The sequence below is a fragment of a genome, unplaced genomic scaffold (genome assembly GCF_019419815.1).
Source record: "Pyrus x bretschneideri cultivar Hongxiangsu unplaced genomic scaffold, Pyrus_bretschneideri_v1 Contig29, whole genome shotgun sequence".
NCBI lineage: Eukaryota > Viridiplantae > Streptophyta > Magnoliopsida > Rosales > Rosaceae > Pyrus > Pyrus x bretschneideri.
Genome location: NW_025999601.1, coordinates 2,691,549 through 2,716,493, shown reverse-complemented (window position 1 = coordinate 2,716,493; position 24,945 = coordinate 2,691,549). Strand labels below are relative to the sequence as shown.

The following is a 24,945-nucleotide window of genomic DNA, read 5'->3' as shown; positions in this document are numbered from 1 at the left end:
ACATCTTCAATGACCCTCCAAGTTGCCATTTTTTGCACACAAAAGTATATGAAAGCTTTGGTTCGAAGTGTTGAAAATATTGAATTGTGGTGGAAGGGGGAAGATGATCCAACAAGATCTTCTTCGGATCATTTTGGTGAGGATTCTGGGGATCAATAAATCGTGTCTGTTCATCGTAAATCGTGTGGTTAGTTTTTGTCAAATACTGTTTATGTTAATTTTTAAATTAAAATATTTAAAATGATTTCTAACCACACGATGTACGATGAACAGACATGATTCACAGATCCCCGAGATCCTCACAAAGAGGATCTGGACACGAAGATGATGGTTAGGTATTTATAGGAAAAAATAATAAATTTTCGTTTTTTTTTTTAGTATTTTTAATCAATTTTTAATAATTTATATTAAGTTAATTAATATGGACTGTTGGATTTGAAAAAAATTGAAATCCAACAGCCCAAAATTGGACATATGGCCAACGATAAGAATTTTGACATTTTTTTTTCTGTTTTTGGCCAAAAATCATGGACCGTTGATAGCACACCCCGACCCAGAATGTCCACTAGGACCCCGAATCGAGCCGTGCTGGCCAACACCTGGAAGGTGACGAAGTCATAAAGTGTGATAATGTAGAAAATGTGAATAAATTAAAATCTAAAGTGCCTAAGAACACGAGTGCACGGTGAGCGGGTCTAGACCCATTTCACGCGTGATACAGAGCATATGTATGGTACAGTAAGGTAAGATAATGTTTATACCATCATAAGAAGACATCTATACTAAAAAGTGCCACGAATCCTCGTCGATACGTAACTCTGCTGCTAGAACCTGGTGGGGTGCAAAAATAGAAAATGTGAGTGAGTGACACAAAACTTTTCAAACCAATTTCAATTACCAAATGCAGTAACCCCTCGCCGTAATACCTGTATAATTTCCAGAAAATCATACTACGTAGAAGTATGAAATCAAATGTATACACCCAGTAAATCCAGAAATATACCACTATTCAGCATCTCATTAGCAATATAGTTAATTAGGTGCTTAATAACTCATACTAGCACGCAAGTCTAAAACATCTATGGTGCCCTGTACAACTGCACTCATATCTTATCAATCCATGCTGGCATATAAGTCGGGAGTCACTTATAGTGACCTGTACGACTTATCCATATCTCATCAATCAATACTCGCATATAAGTCGGGAGTCACTTATAGTGACCTGTACAACTTATCCATAACTCATCAATCAATGCTAGCATATAAGTCAGGAGTCACCTATAATGACCTTACGATTTATCCATATCTCATTAATCAATGCTAGCATATAAGTCGGGAGTCAAATATAGTGACCTATATGACTTAATATATAGCTCATCAAACATCCCTGCACACGAGTCGGAACCACCTCTAGTGGTCTGTACGACAGGATTAGGTGTAAATAAGTACGCTCAAGCGTTATGATCACGTGAAGACTGTGCGAATAATCGCAGGTCACGTACAAGTCAGAACCACCTATAGTGGTCTGCACGACAGGCCTGTGCACATACCTTGAGTCCAAGGTGAGCGTAAGGTGCGAGAGGTGAACATCACGTGAATGAATGTGCCCTGGCCACGGGCAGAAGCACTAACACTGGGGTGCAGGTTTATGAGTTCTCAATGCATCTCAATATAACATGTACAACTCATGGGCAACCAGTACGACATTGTTGGTGTTGCCTAACACATAAATGTAGTTATGCTACAACTCCATCAATTCAACTAATACCATAAACTCACCTGAACTTACCTGGGTGTCCTGCGTTCACCTTTGCACTTCGAAGCATTCATAATAATTATGTGCAGGTAATATACATATGGATATACCATAATGCAATCTAATACTCAACCATGTCATAGCATTTTCAATTATATACATATATATAATATGGCATAAAATGCATAAGCTATAACGCCCTACTCCCGAACTATTTATTTTCGGGGATAATCATCGGTGACAAGCCTAACTAGACACTAGTTTAATTAACTATCATTACTTATGTTTCCTTATTTTAATTGCTTGATTTTTCATACATTGATTTATAACCAACATTTAACCACCAACACATAAGGTTAAAACTCACATTTTACACCAATGTCTCTCACATTGTTCAATTCCCCAAACAAAGTTGTTGTCTCAATTATTTAATCTCACTTCTTGTATGGCTGCATCTAACATCTCGTTAGACTGTCTACGTATCCTAAACAGGGATCAAACCATTCGTAGTTCACGTATGTACTTCTAAACATTCACAGAAGGTGTATGAAATATTCAATTTATAAACGTTTGTGGAGATGTCAATCTTATATATATATATATACACACGATAGAAGGGAAAACACTCACTTACCTTAGGTCCGCGCTACAACTCCCCAATACAAATATTGAGAGGTCACGAACGATCCTTACCTAGAACAATTATCAGTCACATCTCAGAAGTCTTATCCATAAAACCCGTAATTTACATAAAACACATCCCAAGGACGTTCTAGAATGATATGAGATCCATTGACCAAAAGTCAACCTTCGATCAAAGATTAACGGTAAGGTCTACTACGTAACTCAATCCGGAAGATCCGCATCTCGGATTTCCGATCCGAAACTTCTAAAGATTCACATTATACTTCTAGAACATAATACTAAAGTTTCATTACGATCTAACGGTAGGATCTCCGCCAATTGCCGATTCAAGTGGCGGTCAACGTTTTATTTTACGAACTTACAAATCCAATTTGGGAAGATCCATACGTTAGATTTCCAATCCGTAAGTTTCTATTATCCTCAAATATTAAATACCATAATATATTAAAATTTGGTGACGATCCAACGGTTGGATCGTCAATTCATGCAACGACCCCTTAATGGCCAACTAGGTGGTCAACTATGAAACTATATTAAACATTATAATTTCACTAAACGGATGTTAAATATTGAATCGGGGCTTCAAAATTAGCCTAGGAAGGTCAGGTGAAGTCTCGGCCCACGCGCCGCCGCGAGTGATGGCCAGCCGCTATGGTTCGCCGGAAAATTCTATTATTTCTAAAAATTGCCAAATTTCACAGAAATAAATATCTCAGTGAGTGGAGCAACTTTCATACCTGTGACCAAGGCCAATTTGGCCGGGAAAATTCCTAATTCCACAAAAATCCGCTGGAAACCCTATAAAGAGTGTGCTTTGATTCTTCCCCCTCGATGTTACGTCACCCCTAAAACCTATTGGGCTTTGTTCAAGAGTTCAAGGAGAGTATTGGTAGTGATAATTAAATGAAATTGTTTCAGGTTTGGTGGATCTCGGCCAAGGATCTTCACGGCACCTATAGTTCCATCGGGATGGTTTCCTCCAATTACAACCAAATTCACTATAATCTTAGGTGGAAAAGTAAGAGGAAGGATAGTGGAATGTTTTCCAGGTGATGAATGGCGACAATTCATATGAAAAATCGCCTGCAAAGGCGTCAGAAAAATGTGGAGGAATCGGGTTGGGCACTGGTCAAGAAGAACCCGGCGGGTTCTCTCCTTCTTCTCTTCTTTCCCTCCTTTCTCTCCTCTCTGATTGGTCAGTCTCTTCTCTCTACTCTCCTCCAATTGGTAATGGCCCTCTTTTTCCTCCCTTCCCTTTCTTCTTCATTCCCTTCTTCTTTTTTTTCCTCTCAACCACACACATGTGGCATCATAAATTAGTGATATAAAATAATATAATACAATTAAAATAGTGATTCCTTTAACATGCCATCGAATTCGTAGCTCCGTAAAACTTTAACCGTAGCTCCATAATCGCTTCTACTTGCGCCTACGCGTCTATATCATCGAGTACTTCAGGAATACACTAAAAGAATATTTCGTACATCTCACTAAGCGTTGGTCAATGAAAGTCAAAACTTCGCCTCTAGGGCATTTTCGTAAATACACACTTTTAAAATTAAGAAAATTTTAAAGGCAGGGACGGGTTGTCACAGTTGATCTAGGAATCGGATGGCCCATATATTGCCACGTCACTAGCCTTTGGGTTTGAAATTCAAAATTTTTTTACCGTTGCAAATCCAACAATTCAGAAAACTAGCCGTTGGAAATCCAACAGTTGAAGACGTGTCACGTGGCCCAGGTCCCACGCCCTTTTAGTGATCCTACAATGTGGGGTCCGCCATCTGTCAGATGTTTGGAACGCGCGCCCACGCGTACGTTTTTCCCACGCGCCTGACACAAAAAAATTATTAGGCCTTTGCTGAAGTCATGCTAGCGTCAGCATGACGCCAGATAGTCTGGTTCCTATGTCAACCCATTTTGGGCCAGCCTACAAACTGGCTTGGACTTTGGGTTGGCCTATTTTTAGGGGTGGAGGGGTTTTTTTGGGTGCCAACCTATTTTTTTAGGCTTTGGGCCGGCCTACAAGATAGGATTGAAGTTGCTCTTATAAGTGCTTGACATTTTAATGTTACTAGAGTTCAAAGGCTTTTTTTTAATGGAAAAGCATTTGACAATGCTTCTTGAATTGCATGTGTTTTTAAAAAAAATATATTTATATGGCTCATAAGTAATATTAAGTTTTTATGTTAAACATAGTTATAAGCATTTTTTGTTGTCGAATGACACTTTAATTGGTTTTAAAAGTAGTCTCAAACATGCTCATAGTCATCTTTATATGTGTTTAGATGATGTCATTTGTCACTTTACTGTTGCAACAAAAGAGACAGGGAAAGAGGGAGAAATGATTAATTAAAAGGAGAGAAAAAAAGGATGCGGAGATGCTAGTATAGAAAGTGTTTGGTGTTGTTAGTTGAGTGATGCGAAAATTAACATAACACACAAATTAACCCTCTTTTGACAATTGTAACATATAAATAAGTAGGGATCGTTCTTACACCGGGGATTAGGAGGGATTGCTAAACACTTTAAACTGACTCAAATAAATAAAACTAACCTTTAAAACACTTAACTCAATTTAAAAAGACTCAAAACAAGTTCACAAGACTCAAAATAAGCTAAAAACACTCAAAACTGCCTAAAAACACAAATTGGGCAGTTTTGAGCCTAAACACAAACTTGGACGAAAATTGGTTCTAACTTGACTCAAAACTCTTAAAAACACAATCTAAAACATATTTGAACTATTTAGACACTCTAAAACAAATGGGGATTTGGTTTTGGACGAAAACAAATCAATAAATTGAACTAGGCATATTTGGACAAAATTGATTGAATTAAGTGGATGATGGGCTAGCTGGGAGGTTTTTCTCCACACATGGCATGCTTGCATACAAAACAATCTCCAGTTGCTTATTCAATGAATCATGAACCTCAACACCCCAAGTTAATTAGGTACACTTAAATTAACTCTCAGATTTCCCTTAGGTCATTGAATTGAATGGAATTAGCGCATTGCAATCAAATTATTCCTCAAAAGTTCTCTATATGAAAGCGCATACTAGAAAAACAATCAAAGATCATTAGGTTCTATGGAAATCATAAGTGTTGACGAGGCATTCGTAACTATGAAAGCGCATGATACTTATGCCAAGAATTTACTTAACATGATTGTGACTAACAACCTTAATTACTCATGAATATAAGTTCCCAACGATTAGGTGAAGTTTCCTTATATCCTAGCATCAGATTTATGCATGCAAATTAAGTGTGCACTCTCAATTCATATACATAAATAAGTCTTAATTCAAATAGATAAGTAAATTGAATTCACCATTCATGAAATCACAACTGAAAGCAGTCAAATCATCATGCAAATATAGCCATGGTTTCGAAATTCCCCATAGCCAAAAGGGGATTAGTTCCTCATGCTTGCAAAACAAAGATTATTGAATTTAAACATTGAAATCATAAGAAAGATTACACCTAAATGTTTTAGCAATTCCAGGATGAATGGCATGCACGGCTAGGCTCCTCTTCCTCCTCCTTGCTGCGGCACAAGGTGTGTGTGGTGGATTTGGGGGTTCTGAATGGTGTGCTCTCGTTTAGAGGGATGGAGGATGGCTGATTATGGTGGTAGAGGTGCGGCAGATGTGTATGGAGGTGTATGGAGGTTGAAGAATGAAGAATAGAGGTTGCGGCACAAGGTTTCTGAATAGCATAAGGGGTGGTACGAAATTTTGGCTGATTTTATGTTTATATAGTCCTATGGTTAAGTAGATTAGGGTTACACTTAACAGATTTAGTGGACTAGGGCCCTAAGGTTCAGCTATGGGTGATCAAATCCACCTAGGAGGGGGTTTGGCCCACTTAGTTTCATATAAGGCTTGTGTAACCCAAATCCAAAAGGGATTAGGCCCTAGAAATCAGAATCCAAAGGGAATTAGGCCTAGGAAGGTGCGGCACAAGTGAGAGAAAGGGGGGAATGGCTTGCAAGGAAAGGCAAGGCCTTCTAGAAGGGTTTGATGCGCCACCTTTGTAGGGTTTCTTGAAAGAATGGGTTTTGTGGCTGATTTGGGCCTTCTAGAAAATGATGCTTCTAGAAATAGGTTCTAGAATTATCTATTTAGGTCCCCTTGCAACTAAGATTAAGATATGATAAGGTTTGGATAGGATAAGATGAGATAAGGTTTGGATAATGTTTTGGATAATGTTGGATAAGGTTTTAGATAAGGTTTTGGATAGGGTTTCCTCTTTTGAGCTACTTCCTTATCCACTTTGTCTTTAGCTTAGTTGCTTCCTCTTCTTATCACATTTCTAGCCTCTTGAAGTCCAAATTCGTCCATCCATGTTGGCCCATATGCAAGCTATCCACATAGTGTCCAAAACTACTCCAAAATGCACCAAAATGCACTTTCTTGGTACTTTACCCCTTAGGACCTACAAACACACGAAATTGAGTTGTAATACGACATTAACTAGGAAATAATAGCTCAAATGTACAAGAATAAGCTAGCTAAGTCGCCTAAATATACTCCTATCATTGAGTCTTTCTTCAGGTGAAACAATAATGAATACTAGTAAAAATGCCCCCAATGCCCCCACTCCGCTGCGGATTTTGAATTCGTAATCAATATTTAACATATTCATTTTTAAATTAGACAGATGCTTCGACTTTCGATCACCTTTTTCTTTTTAATTATTATGTCACACTGTGAGGTTTTATTAAATGTGATTTTATTCACTTATATTGTAACACGTGAATTATTTTTAGAGCACATATTTCTGTTTTTCAAAGTCACTTTGTTTGTATTTAGGGAACTTAAATTTACCACCATTATGGCCTTTACCCTTCCTTCAATGGGGAATTGCAAATTTGAGATATAAAAGTTATATTTACATCTCATTTTAGTATTCAGGTAGATTTAAATGTTCTATTTCAATGGGAGAGATGTAAATTTGAGATCTCATATAATTTTCTCTCTTTAATTAGTATGATCTATCATCAAAGGATGTAAAAAAGAATGTAAATTTAGGTTTTTATTTACATCTTCTGGAGAAGATAATTAATTTACATTTCGTCGTTAAAGAATATTCCTGCAAAATTAAAAAAAGATATAAAATATCTATTTCAAGGCATTTGGCATCTCTCCTTGTCATTGGAGATGCTAAGGCATAGACTTGAACCTTCATAATTTCGAAGAAGGAGAGAATAGGAAACAACGACACAATTTATGATCAAACTAACCCACCCATAGGTGAATGACATGTCGCCAAATCAATATCATGATAACTATGACCCAAACGTAATTATTCCTTAAGAGCTTTCATAATAATAAACCAATTATTGGCATAATGGTGTCACATAAGCACTTTTTGCAAGCTAGAGAATATTAACAAGTCCACCACATTAATGTAAACAATGTCAAAACTCCTCTGCCTCTGCCGATGGATAAATTTACCCTCTATATTGAGAAACAAAAACAATTTACTCAAACAAAATGTAAAATATGGCAGAGAGACTAACTTATACAGCCTCACCAAAATTAAAAAAACCAGTTCCGTACCATAGATTTATAATAACCCCAGTTAACATCACTAGATGAGCCTCTTTCTTCCTCCTGCCATTGCCGATCGTCTAATACCTTCGTGAACAAAACCATACTCCTCAGCTGCTTGCTCCAATAGCTTCAAGAAAGTTGAGTGTGTCAAGTAACTCAATGCCACCACAAATCTCTTTGGTTCATCTCCTTCCACCGCAATCACAGCAAAGTGGCCCTCCTTAACATCTTCCGGCACAGTCGTTGAGTCGCCATCGGAATAATTTGACGATTTTGATCTTCCCAAAGATAGACTTCTTCGTAGCTTTTCCACTACAATTTTGAGCTTCACAGTGCTCTTATTCTTCTTGCAAGTACTTGTGGTTCTAGACTTGGCCATAATAGTTTCTTCTTGTTGATGTGTTGGACTGATGGTATATTTGGTACGTTAGCTCACTTTGTTATATAGAGGGTTAAGGGGGGTAAAATTGTACTGTTCCCATATGTACAATTTGACATAGCAAGAAGCTAGAAATAACACGTCGTTGCTGATTTGTGAGGATATCAATCGGGGGGTGGGGGGTGGTTGGGTGGGTGCGACGAGACCATCCCATGTGATTGTGGTCTGACTTATGTCTTCCAATTTACCATGATACGTCCGTTTTGAATTGTCATGTCAACCTCTTCCTCTACCAAAATCATTAAACGGCACTTCTACTTCTACTCTACTACCTCTGATCTTTTTCCATGCCTTCTTAGCTTTCTAGTTATATATGCCGTCCCCCACACCCGTCCCCTCCTCAGCCCATCCGTCCTCCCCTGGCCCCCTTCCCACCCCCATCCGTACTCCCCGCCAACCCGTCCCCCCTCCCTCCAACATATATTCCTCCCCCCTACCCTTTTTATGCCTCCGCTAATGATCATTATCCCATTCGAAAATGCACTTTCTGTCTTGCGGCTTGCGATTCATAAGACTATTGTTTTATCATTTCGACAGCATCTCGTTAGGGTTCTCCAAATGCACAACGTAGATATTGTAAACAAATATCTAGTATGCACTCGAAGAATATTAGGGGATACAACCAAATTTTCCACGATTGAAACTTAACCATGTTCACCGCAAACCCTAATGACATACTAGTGCACTTTCAAACTGTTTGAATTGGACAATTCAAGAATCGGTTAGATTGTAGAGACACATACTACATATACACGCACACCCAACAAACTCTCAAACGAATCTAAGGTTTTCCTAAATTTATTATACGAAGTTAATCAACATAATTAACTTCGTATAAACGGTTGGGGAGATATGGGTGTGAGTGTGTGAGAGAGAGAAAGATAATGAATTTTTTTCTGCAAGAGGAGAGAGCAGCGGCGAGGGAGAAAGAAGAAGGCACAAACCTTTTTAATGAATAGGGTTTTGCCCGACGAACTATTTCGTCTAACAAATATAAAAAACCATCGAGCAAAATATCGGTGGTTCTTTTATAGGTTATTGTGGATCTTTGCCCAATGTTTTCACCCTTGACCCGATGAAATGTGTCGTCAGGCAAACCTCTACATATTATGTGTCATTTTTCTTCCTTGGCGCCAAAGTATATCGGACGAATATAATCTTACCCTGAATGTTGACTAGCTAGCGTTAACTAACTACTGTAAATTTTCATTGGGCAAACTCCATTGACCTAATGAAATATGGTTCGTTGGGTCAAATCTAGTTGGACAAATACTGTTTTTTGGTAATGTGTGTAAATATTTGGAGCACTGTTTCTAAAAATCCTCGCCTAGCGCCACCTAGGTGCTAGACGGTTGGTCATCACTCCGATTAGTGCCTAGGCGTTTAAAAATTAAGAAAGTGCACCTACGTAACCTGCTTAGGCACCCGCGTAGGTTGCGACTCTCACTTGGAGAGAAAATTGATAACTTTCATTTTGCATTTTATTTTTTTTTTAATAAAATGTAAGAAACTTGTTGAATACTAGGATGAACACTCATTATATTCTTGTGTGTCCCATGTTTTCAACAAGTTCTAATACTTTATAATTTATGTGTCATTTGATTTTACAATTTATGTATCTCAATACAATTATGTGTTTTTAAAGTATAAATAGGCACTTATTTGTCCAATATATAATAAATTTACTTAAATCCGCCTAGTCCGCCAAGGCCCTGCCCAGCTGCTTAGGCGTTAGGCCCCAGCTAGCCGCCTGACTAGCACTTATCGTCTTTTAGAACCTTGATTTGGACTGTTGTTTCACATCATAAAGCAAAAGGACTTTGCATGATCTTATAAAGAGTTGATTACTCTACAACCACGTTTTCTGCCTAGGACTGGGATGGATTAGATTGGATTTATTAGCTCACTAAACTCCAAGTATGTTAATGAGATAACTGCGCAAACTTTTAAATTTTGTCCAAGTTGAAGTTAGACATAAATGATGTTTCACTTGATAGACCTGGAGGGCATGCGCATGCTTAGAACAAATTGAGCACATGGAGTACCCAAAATTTGACACGGATTCAGCCTCCATCACACAAATTTTTTGACGAGTGAAATGCATGTCTAAATATATAGTACTGCAGTAAACCTGGGTTCTGTGGTTCTTGTTGAGTTTTTCGACTTTTTCGACTTTTACGACTTTGTCTTCATGCATGCAGTCCACAAATTCATCGTACGTGTTAACTTCTACATTAAATAAATATTTTCTTTTTCAACATGGAGAAGTTTTTCCATGTCCTCGCACGTGGCGATGAAGGGCATCCGCAGTTGAGTTAAGTAGTTAACAGTTCAGGATTTGGCTTTTGCGTCCATCTATGATTGTTCTCACGTTATTTTTTTCATTTTGTTTTATAGTGTCCCATTGCTTTTAAAGTTTTAATTTTTTCTCAACTTGGTTCCACCCCTATACTTTGTTTTTTTTTTTTTCTTCTAAAAGTTTTAATTAAAACATCACAGATAATATCTAGAGTTACTATGTTCAAAACGACAAACTTGACTAATCAATTTGCCGCGGAATTAGATGTTCAACTTGGCTTCTCCATTAAAGTTTTGTTTTCTTTTGATCTATAAAATTTGTTTAAAATTCATCATGTAATGGATTTTATTTTCCACTGTTGATAAGGTAAAAATTGAGTTGTGCCCGAGAAAAATTGGACTGGAGATATGTGGTGATGCAGCTGTAGTTATCACATGGACATATATATTCGTCCCATGTGGTGTGCATGATATAGTCCCTACGGACGTGAAGTTCTGCTCTAACCAGCGTCCTTTTTGTCCTTCCCCACCCCTGGTCACTACATATAAAAGTGTGGTCTGTCCTCAAACTACATATAAAAGTGTCTGTTCTAACTTTCGGAGGAAGATTCTCTCTTCTCATAATCACTTTCCTCATCTCTCTCCTCTTACTTGAATTACAATTAAGCCACATTAATATTTTATATTAATTTTTTATAAAAACAAAAAAAAAAAAAAAAACAAAACAAAACAAAACAAAACAAAAAAAGCAAAGTGTGAGAGGAGAGGAGGAAAAGAGATGAAAATAGGAGGGGAGAGATTCCTACATCCTAAATTTTATAATTCTAAAAGGTGGGAGCCGTACAAAAAGGAACCAAAGCTTTCTCCACGCGTATCAAAACTCAAAGCTCTATCAATAGATAAAAATGGTGTTGACATCATGCTGACGTCAGCTTGCCGAAGGTAGTAGGTCGAGCTTTTGAAGGCTGGGCATCTGGGTTGGCAGTGGTTGGCCCACCACTTGCCCTTGATTTTATGGACTGCTCAACATTGTTGCCTTTGCTCTTGCATTCCACCAACTGATGGAGATCATATTAGAAAATAGGGCAACAATTGAAATGTGTCTCAACTTTTTTCAGCACAATAAACCTAGCATAATGTCACTTCTTATTTATTGATCTAGTATGGTGAGTATTTTTCTTCACTTATAAGTAAAATATTCTAAATTTTAATGTCATGAATAATAAATTTGTAATCAATTTATTTCTCCCACGCTTTAGTGTAAAATATATCAATGAAAAAACCCTGGCATACAATTTTTCAGATTTGTAGTCTTATTTAGTTGTGAAAAGTAATTCCATAGAGATCTTTAAGATTTTAGGACCATGACATATATTCATGGTATGAATTCTCAATTGACTCTACAATCATCAGCTTCATTTTTCACAAATACAAACTTCATCCATGGAAATTTGTTTAAGAAATTTATATACAAATTATAAATACTTTTGAATTCATGACTTGATATTTTGCTTTTGTGGGATCAAATCTAGCTGTCCAGGTAGATATTTTGCTAGAGAAAGACCAACGATGTGGGTTCATAAGTGACACATCATCCCATCATTTAATTAAAGATTGACTAATTATTGGAAAAGATGTCAACATAGGCTTCATGTGTTTTCTAGGAACCAAACTAAACTAATTAGGGTTGCCACACAAGGGACCGGACAAACAAAAGGCAGCACTTTGAGGTTCTTCTTCGAATTATTGTCTTCCGTTGGATGAGAGGGCTCTATAGTTTTGATCAGTTTGAATGCTATGTTTTAAGGGAGATACTGCTAATTGAGGGAGTAAAGGCCAATCAGTCAAGAGACAAAACACAAACATAACTTGCGTGCGTGCTTGCAAATTGATTTCCAATAAGTTCTGATATTATTAAAGTGAAGTTATTGGCTGGTATCTTCGTCCAATTTATAATATTTTGTACATTGCCGATATTTTTGCGATCATGTATATTTAGCTGGTACGATTGGTACTCGATGCCAAACGGTATTTTCCCTTGTAAATTATTTCAGTCCAATTTTAGGAGTAGGAAAAGGTTACTTAGGAAATAAGAAACTTTCATATTAAGAGTACGTAAACTTATAAATAAAGTTGGCAATTGAAATATTTAAAACACATCTAGAATGCTTGTAGAATTTTCAAATACAAAGTAGAGCAATTAGATTGTCTGATTAAACAAGAAGGTTCCATTAAATTAAAAGAAACAATGAGGTCCTGCATACATATCCGTGGAAATTTTTTTTTTTTTTTTGGTCAAACGAGATAAATTTCATTAATTTTAGGGAGCTTTAATGAAAAGGGTTTTGGCCAACAAATATTTAACCAAAAACCATCCCAAAATATTATTTAACCAAAAGGGCTTAAAGTTTAATAAAAAACCATCCTCTTCTCACCCTTCTCTAGCTTAAGCGGTGCAAGCTCCGCACAACACTTGGGTTTTTTCAACTTCTCCAACAACGGCAACCCCAACAACAACATATTCGGTGTCGAGTTTGATGTCTTCGAAAACCAAGAGTTCCAGGATCCTGATGACAACCATGTTGGTTTGGACATCAACTCCCTTACGTCTAATGCTTCGAGCACCATTGGGTATTGGAGTGGCGGACTTGATCAAGATTTCAACGAGTTGAAGCTCAACAATGGAATTGAATATCAAGTGTGGATTGATTTTATGGGCTCGAGAATTAACGTGACCATGGCTCGTGCCGGCGTGGCAAAAACAACCAAATCGAATTCCTCCATTTCAAAAACAACCAAATCAAAGTTGAAAAAGGAAGCATTCATCGAAATAAAGCCGCCGAACACAAGTTCAAAGAAGTTTAATGGCAGAAACTAGTGAAAAATGTTTGGGAAAAAAAAAAAGAACCAAAACATAAAACTATTTCTGGAGAACCCAAAACATAACACTGTTTCTGGAAAAAAAAATAAAAAATCAGATACAGTGTTTGTTTTGTCTGACACAAATAAACAATGTATCTGAAAGAAAAGAACCAAAATCCAGAAACAGTAACTTAAATTCCAAAAACAGTAACTTAGATTCCAGAAACAGTCTATATTTTAACCTTTGACTGTTTCTTTTCTTTCGTTTATCAGTTGATTATATTTAAGAAACAAGGTGCTTAATTTGCTTTGAATCCAAATACAGTGAATTTCACTATTTCTTTTCTAGTTTACATTTAAGAAACAGTGTGTCTATTTCATTTGGATCCAAAAACAGTGACTTAAATTCAAGAGGTAAAGTAACTTAGGTTCCAAAAACAGTGACTTCAACTCCAAAAACAATGTTACTTAAAATCCAAAGATAGTTTATTTTTACAGTCCAGAAATAGTGACATGTCGTTATTATTGAATAGCATGTAGATCTCAAATTTATTTTCTGGAGAAACAAACGATGAACTCCACTAATGAAGAAAAATTGAAAAACAATATCTCGAATACACTATGAATAATAACGACGATCACATTTCAAAGAAATAATACAAAATATAGCATGAGGATCTATATTTTTGTTTCAAAGAAAAAGAAGAAGGTTTGCAAAACAACGGTGAACTCCATTAACAACGAAAATCTGAAACTCAACCTAAAAAAGTTAGGGGTAAAATCGACAAATCATAATTTATTATAGTTGGGCCATTTTTAGTTGGATTACTTTAATATGAGTCTTGTACTAATCATTAAACAAAACTTACAACATGTTTTTTATTAAAACTAAAACTGTTTAAGTCTCTTTCATTAGTTTTTCTTTAATTTTAATACTTAAATAGAAAGTCCAAAAGCAATCCAGACACAAGCATAGTCTAACCGTAAATACAAAAGAAAAGCCCAAAAAGAGCAAGTTCACAATAATAAAACCCTAGATCTAGAAGACTGCAGACTCGACCACACCAGCTAGCTCGCCATCGCAGATCTGCCACCACCACCAAGAGGAAGAACTCACGAAAAAATTGGATGAACGGAAAATGGAGGTGAGTGAGCCATCCGTGCAAAAAGCGCTCCCGTAATCCTAACAAATAGTACTAATAAAAGCACATTAACAACCATCAAATACCAAAATGCGCTACCAAGGAGAGACACGCGATGGGCCAAGTAGTAGAAGTCGGCGGTGAAGGACTGACAACGGAGATAAACATCGGAGCAAAAAAAGGAACATAAAAGTCCAAATCTTAGACAAACTCAGAGAGGTCGAGACAAAAGCTCTAGAATTGAAAAGTAAAAATTGAAGGGCCAAAAATGGATATGCAAAAGCCAAAGAAGATGAGGAAGGATTAGCTTGGATTGGCAAGCAAGGGGAGCCGCCACGGACCCCCACCCAAAAGTGGGAGTCGGTGGCAATAAGGGCGGAAGAGTCGTATGATTTAATCCTGTCATGCTATTAGAATACAATGTTAAATTGCTAGTTAAGGTCATACGTAGTTGCCACAACAGGCAGATCGGACCTCCGCATGAACTTTTTGACTAAATATATTATTGACATTGCACAACGAGCTAATATTTATATTGCAGAATTTCCCACCATGAAACCGACAAAAAAAAGTTGAAATAATGATTGGTTAATGAACAGAATTAAATTTTGGGTTTAGAAACAAAACATGTCAATAGTGATGGCTCGCCCTGGTGATCAGGACCACCTTTTCCATTCGCTGCATTATATTTACTCTCTTTTTGTTCGGAAGTCCTCACACTCACTCTCACACGGCATTTTAGTTATTTTCTTTAACTCCATTCCCTTTTCTATAACTCCCTCTACTATAATGTAACTTTAGGGGCACATTTGAAATTCACCCCACAACCTCAAAATGTATAAATGAAATAATCAAATAAAAAATGAACAAAAATATAGGGGAGGAGATATCTTAATCCACCCTATTGTAATTAAGAAGTTGAAATTTTTGTTTGATAAATTCTTTGGACTTGTCTTATTTGCCCTTAAATTTTCCAGAAAAAAAGAAGGAAGAAATTAACGGAAAGAACACCACATCACACGAGAGTGAGTTTCAAAACCACTAAAAACAAAAGAATAAAGTTCAAGGACGAAAATAAAAACACGACCTCGTTTAACCAAAAGAACAATGGACCAACTCTTGGTCTAGTGGAGAAATTTTTATGTAGCAAGAACATCACGTCGCGTTGTTTTAGGCACACTTCTATGGTTCTCTCACAATGGTAGGCACTATCACAATTCACAAGGTAACCGATGGTCTATGTAGTCCAAAAGGATGAAAAAGAACCTCTTACAGTCGATAAATAATCATTAGCCAATCATAATAAAAGAAGCTTTTATTTGTATTAATACAACAAATTGTATGAGTCTCCCAACAAAATCTGGATCCTTTGTATCTGCCATCTGCTTATCTACCTAACCAACCTCAGAACCCCCTTCCTCTCAGGGAAAAATAAAGAATAAAAATTTCGAAACTAGATTTCTTGTATGCTATTTCGACACAGTAGGGACGATTAACTGAACTGCCCTTTATATGTATTCCTAAATCCTAAAACAAAAATCATTTCAACCTATGGAGGAATTTAGTACAACAAGCTGTATGCATCCTCGGTCAGCAGATTAGTTGTATATATATACAAAAGAAAGTGCTCACGGGAAGCCCGTGAACGTAAAAGACGATGATTCTAGGCAGCTCTTTTCGCTGCTGTACATATTTTTCGTCCCGGCGGTTGGAGCGCCATTCACAAACACAGAAGGCTGTAGAATACGAGCGGTATGAATGCATTATCAAGTTGTGCTGTGTAAGCCTCCAACATACCACTTACAGTCACGGCTAGGAGAAGAGAGCACCAATGCTGAAAAAGTTCGGCATCGAAAGCATAAGCACATGCATGAACAAACTCGTTGACAGGAATAGAGAGACAACTCCAGTTACTTGATGACCTCCTATATGCATCTATTTTAATGGAGTGGGGTTAGAGGAGAGGGGGCTCCATCAAATTATGCACACGCAAACATCGACAAAACTCATACTTAAATCACATGCATTATCAACCACGGTGACCAAAACCGGCAGCACAAACAGAATATCCTAATTCGGCGACAACTATATGCGTGTGCACTTTGTTTCCAATTAGGAAACACTGATGAACATGAATTGCTTGCACATGCATGATTCATCTGATTCGCAGAGTGCACCTCAACTCATCTAGGTGGCTTGACACCGCGTATGTGAGACCAATTAGATATCTTATTCTTATGTAGGAATTCCTTTTCTACATAACTTAAAAAAAAAAATAACCAGTTCAGTTATTCACGTAATAGGTTCCGTGAACAACAACAGTCATATACTAATTTGGCAGAAGGAGAGAGAGACAGATATACACACCTCTGTAAGAATATATCCAGTGGATGCTAAAAGGGGAAGCAGAACTGAGCAAGCAGCCAGGACGGATGTTATACCAGCCGCAGTCCCTTCAATGGTTTTCTCTGCAAAGAAAAGTTCCACATGCATTAAGCAAATTAATGGAAACCCCTTTTTTGGTGTAATTAATTAATACAGATACTTACTGCCAGTTTTACTCCACCTGAGGACACCATACTTATACCCAACAACTGATGCCTGAACATAAAAACACAACCATTAAACTAGAATTAAGCAACAGTTGTTTCGTGTCCAGTTCATTCGGTGCAATCACACTCACCATTGTATCTCCAATTCCGAGGCTCAAAATTCCAGAAAAAGGAGCAAGGGGTCGATCATTATACCCCGAAGATATCCAGATAGGAAGAGCGCATCCCAACAAGAGTGAAAAGTGGCTGAACAAAGCATATAATATAAAAGACAAAACTTGTGTGACTTTTTTGCATCAAATTTATGAGTTTTAAGGGTTTGATCTAGGGGGTGAAGGAATTCCATACCTGACAATAAGAAGATCTGAGTCACGATGATCAGTGAAAGCATTCATAAATTTATCTACAGATTGTCCTAATGGCCAAATTCTCCATACCTTGTCACAAAGACAGTCAAGCAAATGAAATAAGATTGACTTCAAAACCACTCTAACATACAGGCCCAGCACACGCACACACAGAAACTCTCTCTCTTCCAAAATATTCAAACACAGTATTTTGACTTGGCAATATTGTATCCTCAACAAGTGGATTTTATTTATTGCATAAGAAATTAAATTTATAGACCAATCAACCTCAGGTGCTAGTTTGAAAACTTACTCGAATAATTTCCAATGCCAAGAAAACTGCCAATGCTGCACCGAATGAAAGATCAAGAAACTCCGGCTGGAAAAGAAACATACAGGGAGCATATAAACACACACTCAACTAGAATGATGAATCCAAAAGTTTTCTGAGATGACAATCAATTCTTAGTCCTAAATCACCTGGAAGATAAGAGCAGGCACAAACATTGACACAGCCATCAGATGGTAGTACTTTCGGAGTAGAATCCTCTCAATCTTGCTATTTTTTGAAATATTGTAGAACCTCAAGACAGACACAAATATCACACAGATCCAGTACGCACACAAAGATAATCTCTTAAATGGTTCTGAAAAAATAAATGAAAGTACCCTGCCAAAAGAAAAAAAAGAGATTTTGATGCGGATATAAGAAAGCCATCAGACAGAAAGACAAATGTTTTGTAAACAGAATCAAAATTATAATCATGCACAGCGAAGAGCCAAGTTATGAAACAAAAGGAAAACTTAAGGAACCTTATACAAGTCATTGCCCATGCAAATTTTGCCGAAAATTTACCAAATTGCACAACCCCTCAGAACCACAATCCAGATCAATTGCCACAATTCATGGCACTCTAGCAGTCCAGTTCCTTGAAACTGGAATTCAAGTGTACCATGATATATGGGAAATAAAAAGTAGATAACATGTCAAAATTACAGAAAACTTAAAAACAGAAAATGCTGGTGTACCATGAATGACAAATGCAATTTATTGATTTTACAAACTCTGATTTAAGTATTTATGCATTTTTGAACACATGGATGGATGTACTTCAAGTTGTATGCAAGGAACCAAATTGATATGTGTAACATTGCAAACTTACAACTCCAAATTAGCTAACCTAGTATACCATGCGCGCCATGCACCAGGGCTAAGAGCACACCAAATCTCATACAGTACCGCAAACCCAAACATAAAAAAGATCCTAGTAACTATGGTTTTGGTAGAACCTACCATTCAAACTATTTGAAAAGGAAGTTGCAAACACACAAAAAGAGTAGCACAAAGAAAGTCCCGGTAACTGCAATTCTGGGCCTACATCACAACCAATGGAAAGCTGCTTCGCTATTATCACAAATTTCATATTCTTGAATAAGTCATACTTTGCAATTGTGCACACCAATATGCAGTGAGACTTAATTCAGAGTTTTGTTTGTTATCTAGTTTTTTACATTCAGATGAAATCGGTGCCAATGCATGATATCAACCAGCATGCAGACCCCTTGATGTTTTGTTCAGACTGCAGCATTGACTTTTTATTAAATACCATTCCAAGCTTGCATTCCACACATCTAATAACTTCAGCACCAGTTACAAGAAATATCAGCCACTTAATTATAGTGAAACTAATGGTAACCTAATAACCATGTCGTATAGAAGATAATAAAAAATCCAGTTGAAGTAACAAGTATCATACAAATCGTTGAAAAAGGTTATACCATAACAAGGGATGCATATGAAAATCCTGAACCAACCGCATCCATGATGGAATGATCACAATCATGATAAATCCAAGGGAAGAAAAGAAGATAACAGATCTCCAAATCTCGTAGTTTGTCCTCACTTCAGAGCGGGCTGTACTTAATGAGAATTCCCACATTCGGAGAACAAATTTAAAGGCCATTGGGAAAAGAAGAAGGCCAAGCAGCAACCCCTGCATAAAATAGAACACTGTTGGTTTTCCAGCCAGACCACTTACAATAAATTTCATCTCCTAAAGAAACAAACCTGTATAATAATACTAATCTCACTTCGTTTGCTTCCATACTGTACCACCTCTGATTTCATAAAAAACCCAGACACCTGTGCGAGAAATGTCATAACCAATATAATGAGTATATAAGCAGTTTGAACAGAGAAAGAAATAACTAAATAGAGCAGAAAAGCAATAACCTTTTCAATGGTATATGCCAACATGTCACCAAAATAGAGAACAAGACCTGAAGTCACTAGACATGCTTCCCCTAGAGTGAAACCAAAAACATGCGACATCAACAACTACTGAGAAAGAATCAGAGTAATACCTCAAAACAATAATTATCAGAAAGAGAGGTATGAATAGAAAGAAAAATAAAGAGAGAGAGAGAGAGAGAGAGAGAGAGAGAGAGAGATCTGCTCACTAGCTGACTAATGATATGGCAATTCAACTTGAAGTACTCAATATGAATTAATTAATGTATTACTATTATGTATAAAGAACTTAATTTCTGGAAGAACATATTGACTGGGCAAATGCATATTCATGTTTTTATTTTAGTTGTGTAACCACTGAAAGCCACTAAACATCATGGGACCATCCATGAATAGTAAATTTATTCCTAAGAAGCTAAAGCAGCCATTTGAATTAGGAAGTTATGTTTTTCCCCTTCAATTGAATTTTTGCAAGAATGAGCAAGTAAAATAGAAAAAAGTAGCAAGGCATATACCAATGGAAGCACAAGACGGGAAAGTTCTAAGGACATGCTGAATTAATTTTACAGCTGCCAATCCGTGACAGAGCATCCACAATAACTTCAATGCAGTGTCAAAGCCTGTATGGAATGAGTAAATAAAGTTTCAGTTTTCCAATTACTATTGACTTAACCACAAGTAGAGAACACTTTCCATGCTCCTTAATCAATTCAGAAGAAAAGAACTTGGAAGACGTGCAGGAAACATACTAGTAAGAGAAAATGTACCAAGAGTCACGCAGCACACCGCTGTGTGCAATACCATGCAACTTAAGCTAAACTTTGCATGCCAAATACTACGTGAAGGTGGAGGCATATTCTCGGATGAACGCCTTATAGTTATGCAGAGGAAAATCAGCACACACAAGCAGCTGGCAGAAGCAGCCCAGTATTGCATTGTCAAAGATTCAAGTTCTGGATGGTAATATTGAACATATCAGCAACATATTAGAGAGGAATGATATCAGACAAAGGTGCGATCTAAACAGTTGGAAGCATGAAGCCCTACAAAATCAGCTTATAAAACCAACTAAAAGTAATAGATGAAAAGAGTTACCAGTTAACATAAACCTTTGCAAAATTTTACAGCCAGAGAAAGAGAGAGAGAGAGAGAGAGAGAGAGAGAGAGAGAACGAGAGAAAAGGAGGGTTACGATCTATAAGGACCTATGCACTAAGTTAACAAAATGTCTACCAGAACAACTTTTCCTGTATCCCATGTGACTTGGCAGCTGGGACAAATGCTGTCTCTTCATGAAAACGTAAAACCGAGAGAGGGAATGCTAAAGATTTATTTCTATCACTTCATCTTAATAGGATCACAGGAAAATACCACTTTCATCCAAATTCTTTTCTCTTACTAAGTACTAAGAGCAAATTCTGCATAATTAAGAATCATCTTAAATATTTGGTTGAAAAAGGAATTGCTTCAAAACACACATAATTATCCTCATGTGCAAATGGAAGTTTTCTTTTGATCTTCAGACCCATGCACTCCATATTCCCTTCTCATCGATTCTTTATGCTTTTTCCCACTAACCAAATTTCAAATCTATTCAAACATCACCTATTGCCGTAACAATCTAAAGTAGACTAAGAATTTACTATGGCAATATGTCATACCTAATGTAACAACATTAGCTAATTAAACCCAGTACTCCGATAAATATCACGAGCTTCCAAAACCCCAAATGGCACAGTGAGTAGCCCGCAGAATTTAAAATCGGAGCACGTTCATATGATCAGCAGAATCCTGTCACATTCAATTGCGGACCTCCCACCAGTACCGATAAGTTCACGTCGATCATGCAACTCAAATTTCTTTTACATAATCGTAAAGGTTTAAACCTTTTCGGCTCATCAGTACAGTGACGAAAAAAAAAAGACAATACTTTTACTAATTTGATGTTAATTATGTTTATTTTATGGTAATTATGTTTAGGCGCCGCGGATAACGGTGAGCTGAAGTCGAAAGCTAGACCAAGTACCTTCAATGGCAGCTTGGTGCAATGAAACCGCCCGCGAAAGCTGAATCATCTTGGATATGAAAACAGCGGGCAACGTGACAGCCCCTAACAATATACCCGACGAAGCACCCGGCCTGAAAAATTGAAATTACAATAATGCCCACATCCACCACCGCAAGAGCCCCAACAAAATCAATTTCAAAAATCGAAAGCGAAGAGTGCGCGTACCTGGTGCTGAATTGGGAGAGGGAGGTGGAAGAATCGGCGAGGATGTCGAGGGAGAGGGCGGAGAGGGCGAGGAGAGAGAGAGCGACGCCGTGGGAGAGGAGAGAGAAGGGGAGGGAAAAGAGGACGCGAGTAATGAACAGCAACACCACGGCTCTCTCTCCGTTCATCATTCCGGCCATCGCCATCGCCATGGCCGCCATTGGAATTGGCGAACCTAAGCCTGTTCCGGCTTCGAGACGACGGAATCGGATTGATCGAAGGATCAAAGAGGGGATTGAGAGGGAGGAGTCGTTGGGCTTTTTCGCGGGAATTGGGAATTTGGGAGGCGAATCTCCATTTTTTGTGATGATAATTCCAATGACGTGTGTGGAACGCTTGACCCAACTTGGAATAATGCGATTGGATGCGGTTGGAGACTTTGGCAGACGGGGACCAAACCAAACTGCACCAACGCGTTGAGAATCTTGACATTTACTAAAACCATCAAAGTCACCAACTACGATTTTGGAAGATAATTAAATTACACTAAAAAAACAGCCATACCACATCCTAAGTAGGAAAAACGCATCTTTAACGGAATTAGCAATTCAATTAATAAATTAAATAAGTAGTAAATGATCTTTTTCGACTTGGCTAATATTTTGTAAAAAGAATATATAAGGTACAATTTGAAAAATATATGATTCACATCGTCAAAATTCAGTGTAGTGTGGACCCCTCCAATTAATTGAAACTTAGTTTTAGTTGATTAGATGGAATTTTTGTGTTCAAAGAAACTTAATCTTTTGAAGGAATTTGGAATGTGTGAGGCGTGTGGATGTTTAGAAAATTATATGTGACGACCCGTCTCGAATAAATATATATTTTCTCCCATAATGTGTGAAAATGACGATAATGCCCTCAAGGCTTAGTGACGTGGATGTATGCATATAGTTTTAAATTATTTTTCTCGCTGACGTAATTAAATTGTACGCGTCGTCACGAGCGTGTTGACGCGAGTTAGTGCCGAATCGGGTTTATAACGAAAAATGTTACGGATGAATAAATGAGATTGGGTTGGTTTTATTCCTATTTGGACTTTTTGTGTAAGCCCTAAATTCTATAGCCCAATTAGGGCTTGAGACCATTTTAAATTGAGAGCTTTAATGAAAAAGGCTTGGGTCCAAAATATTTTAACCAAAAACCATCTTATAGTTTTCTTTAACCTAAAGCACTTCAAAAGTAACCATAAGGATAGGGCTTTCAAATTCTACATGGTATGGATAGCAGAGCTCAACATGGATAAAATTAAGTTTCCAAAAGTACCCCTAACAACCCTCCAAGGCTGACTAGAAGATCGCCTGCGATTCCAAGCTCTGCTCCCTCCTTGACGAGTATGGCCAGGTCCTTATTGTCGCCGCCGACAACGTCGGCTCCAAGCAGCTCCAGAACATCCGCGAGAGGCTGCGCGGAGACTCCGTCGTTCTGAAGGGGAAGAACACGATGATGAAAAGGTTCGTCAGTATCCATTCGGAGAAGACGGGCAACAGTGCCTACCTCAACCTCGTCCCCCTCTGTGGTACGTTCTTTGGCTCTATTTGTGGTTGCTGATTTGTTTGTACTCGTTGGTTTTCTGATTTGTTGTTGTTTTTGGGATTTAGAGCAACGTCGGTCTGATTTTCACAAAGGGTGATTTGAAGTCAGTGAAGAGGTTGGCAAGTACAAGGTAACCGAATTCGATTTCCTTTTTCGTTGTTCGAATTCATGATATTATCAATTTTAATGCGTTTTAGTTGTTGTAGTGATGTAAGATGCTTATTGTGTCATAGGAAACCGTGGTTAAGAATTTGGTGTTCAGTGCAGAAAGAACCTCATTTGAGGGTACTTTTGATAAGGCCTGCGGTTTGCATCCTCAAGGACCATTCGCAAAAGCATATGGAATGTCCGGGGAGTGCATCCGGAGGAGGAGCATCATCGGCTATGCCAACATTTGGCAACAGCTGGGTTGAAAATCGTAATGATTTGGTGACAGCTTTGAATTTGTTTCTCTCTCCCTCTAGTTTTGCTACTTTCAGAGCGCCTGCTGCTTGCTTACATGTACCTATATCCATTTTTCCGACTAATGTACTGTGTTTAATTAATCAGAGACATCCAAACCATCTTTTTTATTTATTTATTTATTTTATTTGTACAAACGAGCCATTACAAATGATTATAAATTTGGAAATGATTTCCGTACTCTCATTTTTCTCTGCCGGATTCAGGACAAACATGACATCTTTGAAAAGTCACGTTTCAATCTAAAGTTCAAAGTAGCATGACAAACTGAATACAAATACTATTACTATTTTTTAAACTAAACATTGATATTATCACTATTTCTCAAACTAGACACAAATGTTATCACTATTTTTTAAACTGAACATTGATATTATCATTATTTCTTAAACTGAACACTGATACTGTTATTATTTATTAAACTGAATACTGACTATTTATTAAACTGAACACTGACTATTTCTTAAACTGAACGCTGATACTGTCACTGTTTCTTAAACTGAACATTGATACTATCACTATTTCTTAAATTGAACACTGACTATTATTAAACTGACCACGAATACTATCACTATTTCTTAAACTAAACACCGATGCTATCACTATTTCTTAAACTGAATGGTGACTATTTCTTAAACTGAACACTGATAGTATTACTATTTCTTAAATTGAACACTGACTATTTATTAAATTGAACACTAACTATTTCTTAATCTGAATACTAATACTATCACTGTTTCTTAATCTGAATGTTGATACTATCACTATTTCTTAAATTGAACTCTCACTATTTCTTAAATTGAACATTGATACTATCACTATT

General features: G+C 37.3%; 2 protein-coding genes and 1 long non-coding RNA gene across 4 annotated transcripts; 1 reads left to right on the top strand and 2 right to left on the bottom strand.

Annotated features, from left to right (window-relative positions):
• Nucleotides 1-7,711: 7,711 nt before the first annotated feature.
• On the bottom strand, nt 7,712-8,506 carry LOC103947698 (auxin-responsive protein SAUR50). Its single transcript, XM_009358634.3, is given in 2 exon segments — nt 7,712-8,044; nt 8,046-8,506. Coding segments are annotated over 2 exon segments (393 nt in total). The 5' UTR covers nt 8,342-8,506; the 3' UTR covers nt 7,712-7,947.
• Nucleotides 8,507-16,003: 7,497 nt separating this feature from the next.
• LOC103947697 (dolichol kinase EVAN) lies at nt 16,004-22,288 on the bottom strand. Of its 2 annotated transcripts, none has more exons than XM_009358630.3 (14): nt 22,086-22,288; nt 21,879-21,991; nt 20,603-20,806; nt 20,369-20,473; nt 19,836-19,906; nt 19,671-19,745; nt 19,382-19,596; nt 18,083-18,272; nt 17,916-17,981; nt 17,604-17,692; nt 17,387-17,501; nt 17,253-17,304; nt 17,071-17,171; nt 16,004-16,537 (listed from the first exon to the last, which is right to left on the bottom strand). In XM_009358630.3, the coding sequence occupies exons 1-14, from the start codon at nt 22,283-22,285 to the stop codon at nt 16,424-16,426; spliced, it is 1,710 nt and encodes a 569-aa protein (XP_009356905.2). In that variant the 5' UTR covers nt 22,286-22,288; the 3' UTR covers nt 16,004-16,423. The 2 variants fall into 2 exon arrangements, with proteins under 2 accessions (XP_009356905.2, XP_009356906.2); XM_009358631.3 differs by having other exon boundaries at nt 20,621-20,806.
• A 1,042-nt stretch (nt 22,289-23,330) lies between these two features.
• Nucleotides 23,331-24,257, top strand: LOC125479429. Its single transcript, XR_007260010.1, has 3 exons — nt 23,331-23,643; nt 23,726-23,790; nt 23,894-24,257. It is a non-coding gene; the product is annotated as an uncharacterized LOC125479429 (long non-coding RNA).
• Nucleotides 24,258-24,945: the final 688 nt, after the last annotated feature.